The sequence below is a fragment of the Salvia hispanica genome, chromosome 5, assembly GCF_023119035.1.
Source record: "Salvia hispanica cultivar TCC Black 2014 chromosome 5, UniMelb_Shisp_WGS_1.0, whole genome shotgun sequence".
NCBI lineage: Eukaryota > Viridiplantae > Streptophyta > Magnoliopsida > Lamiales > Lamiaceae > Salvia > Salvia hispanica.
In genome coordinates this window covers 30,825,655-30,829,281 of record NC_062969.1, presented here as the reverse complement: position 1 = coordinate 30,829,281, position 3,627 = coordinate 30,825,655, and the positions used below count along the sequence as shown (strand labels likewise).

The following is a 3,627-nucleotide window of genomic DNA, read 5'->3' as shown; positions in this document are numbered from 1 at the left end:
TTATTCACTTTGATTTATTTCCCTTTTTTGTAAATATGTTTCACTTTTCACTAACCCATTACACTCACATTTTATTATAAAACTAATATATTAATATAGAATCTAAATTCTTTCTTTATATTTTTTAAAACTCGTGCCGAGTCAAACTTAGACAATATTTTGCGGAGGAGTATAATCCTTATACTATTAATAATATGGAATTCACACTCCACTAACACTACTTATATGAGTACCATTTATTCCTCTTTTATTTTAACAATAATACATTAAAACTCGTATCAAACCAATTTTTTATACTTTTCAGAATGAGTGAGTAATAATTGGTTTTACATTATCATATTTTTAAAATATTTTGTTATTTGATATCTAATTTTTGAACCCAAACTCATTATAAATTCTATTTTAATGATGCTTTTAATTCTTAAAATGGATAAATTGATTTGGAAGTGGCTTATCATTCTCCAACGTGATCCTTAATTTATTGATAAATGTAATTGGGTGAAGATGTTTATACGTCAAAACGATATCAAACAGACTATTCATTACATAGTAACTGAACAATTTCTAGAATTTGAAATATTTCATTAAGATTATCCTCTTTTTTTTATAAAAAAAAACTATAAATTGACCCGGATAAAAATCCAAATTCCCATTCTTTATCCATATGTAATTTTCTAGTAATTTCTAGTGATATTGCACAACTCACCTTGCCCAACCTTAAACGTGGTCCATTTCATCCCCAACGGCCAACTCATGATTTTGAATTCAGTGCAACTTTTACTTGCTTCGTGTACTCGCCTTTGTCCTTGTATAATAGAAGTGTTTTTTTTTGACGTGTAATTTAAAAGAATTATATTTTGATTGAATTAAATAAATAGAAAATAAAGTTGAAAACAAAAAGATAGAGTGATAAAAAAAGAATAAAGCATTCTCTCCGTCCCAACTAAGTTGAGTTGCATTCTTTTTTAAAATATCCCAACTAAGTTGAGTCATTTTCCCTTTTGACAAAAAATAAAATATCTAATCACTCACTTTATTCCATCACCTACTTTACTCTCTCTTTATCTTTCCTATTTTATTTTTCTCTCCTACTTTTTAATAGTACAATTTTTAATCCATGTGTCCAAAAGTTATATCTCAACTTAGTTGGGATGGAAGGAGTAAGAGAAAGTAAAGTAAAAGAGAAGAAATGTTGTCAAAAAGGAAATGACTTTACAGTGCAACAATCCAAAAAAAAATACGACTCTTCTACAGAGGGATGGAGGGAATAGTAAACCTCTTGCACATCTTAAGACAAAATAATTCAATCTAATCTACATTTTCGAGATGATTCATAATCCATCCGTCCATAAAAAATAGTCTCATTTTACTATTTTGAGAATGCCCACAATAAATAGTCTCATTTTATTAATGGAAAGTTTATATTTCATACTTTATCTAATTTTTTTCATCAATTTCATACATCATTTATCTAATTTTTTTCATCAATTTCATACATCATTTACTTTTCACTCATTCTCTTCACACTAAACCCTATTAATTTACCGTTAAATAGTTAAGGATTGTAATCGTTATTTGTAAAAAAGTGATACGAGGCTATAAATAAAAAGATGAGAATGGCCTAATCCCACAGTTTTTTCGCACCTATTCCTTTCCCAAAAGTAACAATTTATAAATAAGCCTCAAAATACTCTGCAAAACACAATAAGTGAACACAAGAGTATCATGTACGAGAGCCTCCAACAAAACTACCAACTCTGCGAAGAGCTCGGCCGCGGCCGATTCGGCGTGGTCTACTGCTGCTTCTCCACAGCCTCCCAGTCCCACGCTTCCTTCGCCTGCAAATCCATCTACAAGCACTCTCTCTCCGACGCCACCGACCGCCGCTGCCTCGACGCCGAGCCTAAGATCCTCCGCCTCCTCTCCGCCTGCCCCAACATCCTCCGCCTCCACGACGTCTACGAGGACGACGACCACATCCACCTCGTCACCGATCTCTGCGACGGCGGCGACCTCTTCGACCGCCTCTCCTCCGGCAATCGCTTCTCCGAGCCCGACGCCGCCGCGATTCTGAAGCAATTGACGGCGGCGATCGCCTTCTGCCACCGGATCGGGGTTGCGCATCGCGACATCAAGCCAGACAACATCCTGTTCGACTCCAGGGGGCGCCTCAAGCTCGCCGACTTCGGATCGGCGGAGTTTTTCGGCGTCGAATCGGAGATGAGCGGCGTGGTTGGAACGCCTTACTACGTCGCGCCGGAGGTGCTGATGGGGAGGGATTACGGTGAGAAGGTTGACGTTTGGATCGCCGGCGTGATTTTGTACATAATGCTGGCCGGCGTGCCGCCGTTCTACGGCGACGGAGCGGCGGAGACTTTTGAGGCGGTGGTGAGGGGGAATTTGAGGTTTCCGTCGAAAATTTTCCGTTCTGTGTCGCCGGAGGCTAAGGATCTGTTGAGGAAGATGATCTGTAGAGATGCTTCTAGAAGGCTCTCCGCCGAGCAAGTCCTAAGTCAGTATTCTTCCCTCTCTACATTTGTACGATTTGTGGCTAATTTTTGTTTTAGTTGCTGATTTTAGTGCATCCGTGGATCATAAACGGAGGATAGATGTGAGATTTGAGGTTATTCAACCGGAGCTGTACATAGAGACGGTGGTCGGAGGCGTAGTAGATGAATCCCTCACCCCTTTTTGTTTAGATGAAAATGACATAGCACCACTTTGTTTCGGAGGAGTTGTGGCTTTCGATCATCTTTCTATTTGTGACAAATTATGAATAAAGTTTGCATCGAAATCTGATTTAGGTGTTTGAGTGTATTGTTTTTGTAATCGAAAGAGGAACTTTGTTCGAAGTAATTTTGTTCCAAGTTTGGAATCTTAATTTTCATCTATATTTCTCTACTACTAATTTTTACTTTTTAGACTCGTCGTGTTAAAGACAGTCAAAATACTATTCCATTCGCAAATAGTCTCATTTTACTCAATACAAATTTTTAAAAAATTGTTTGAATGTGTGAAGAAAAATAAAATGAAATACTGAAACATGAACCTTATTTTTACGTACTTGTCTAATAACAGAATATGAATGTGATGATTTAGTTGAATACTGAATTCATTTATTTACAATTGAAATTGAAAAGGAAAAATTAAATTTGAAAATTTGAAAATCTCAAAATAATAGAATGAGATTTTAAATCACGGAAACAAAAAATATAATATTGTTCACAGATGATTTTAAAACTAGAAGGAAAAATGGGTTACTATTAGAGCATCTCCAATGGTCGGCTAGCGATCGGCTAGCCGATTAGTCGCGCTGGCCGATCGGCTAGCCGAACCATTGGAGTCGGCGAGCGCGAAATCGGCGAGCGGACCGGCGTGGGCTGGCCAATCGCTCGGCGAAGGTCGATCGGCTAGCCGCCATTGTGGCGGCCCTATCGGCCAGCGCCGATTTTTGTTTTGTTTTTTTTTTTTTTTTTAAAAATCTATATAAACGCGATTTTCGTTTCATTTTCATTTGCACCACTTGTTTTAACGAGTTTTCTCTCTCTCTAACTTTACGTACAAGAGCATCATCGAGCGATGGATCACAACAACGAGTCCAGTCCAGCGACGAGTGGATCTCAGACT

General features: G+C 37.7%; 1 protein-coding gene across 2 annotated transcripts; it reads left to right on the top strand.

Annotated features, from left to right (window-relative positions):
- Positions 1 to 1,636: 1,636 nt before the first annotated feature.
- LOC125186138 (phosphoenolpyruvate carboxylase kinase 1-like) lies at positions 1,637 to 2,901 on the top strand. Of its 2 annotated transcripts, none has more exons than XM_048082473.1 (2): positions 1,637 to 2,512; positions 2,581 to 2,817. In XM_048082473.1, the coding sequence occupies exons 1-2, from the start codon at positions 1,726 to 1,728 to the stop codon at positions 2,607 to 2,609; spliced, it is 816 nt and encodes a 271-aa protein (XP_047938430.1). In that variant the 5' UTR covers positions 1,637 to 1,725; the 3' UTR covers positions 2,610 to 2,817. The 2 variants fall into 2 exon arrangements, with proteins under 2 accessions (XP_047938430.1, XP_047938429.1); XM_048082472.1 differs by having other exon boundaries at positions 1,638 to 2,512; positions 2,568 to 2,901.
- Positions 2,902 to 3,627: the final 726 nt, after the last annotated feature.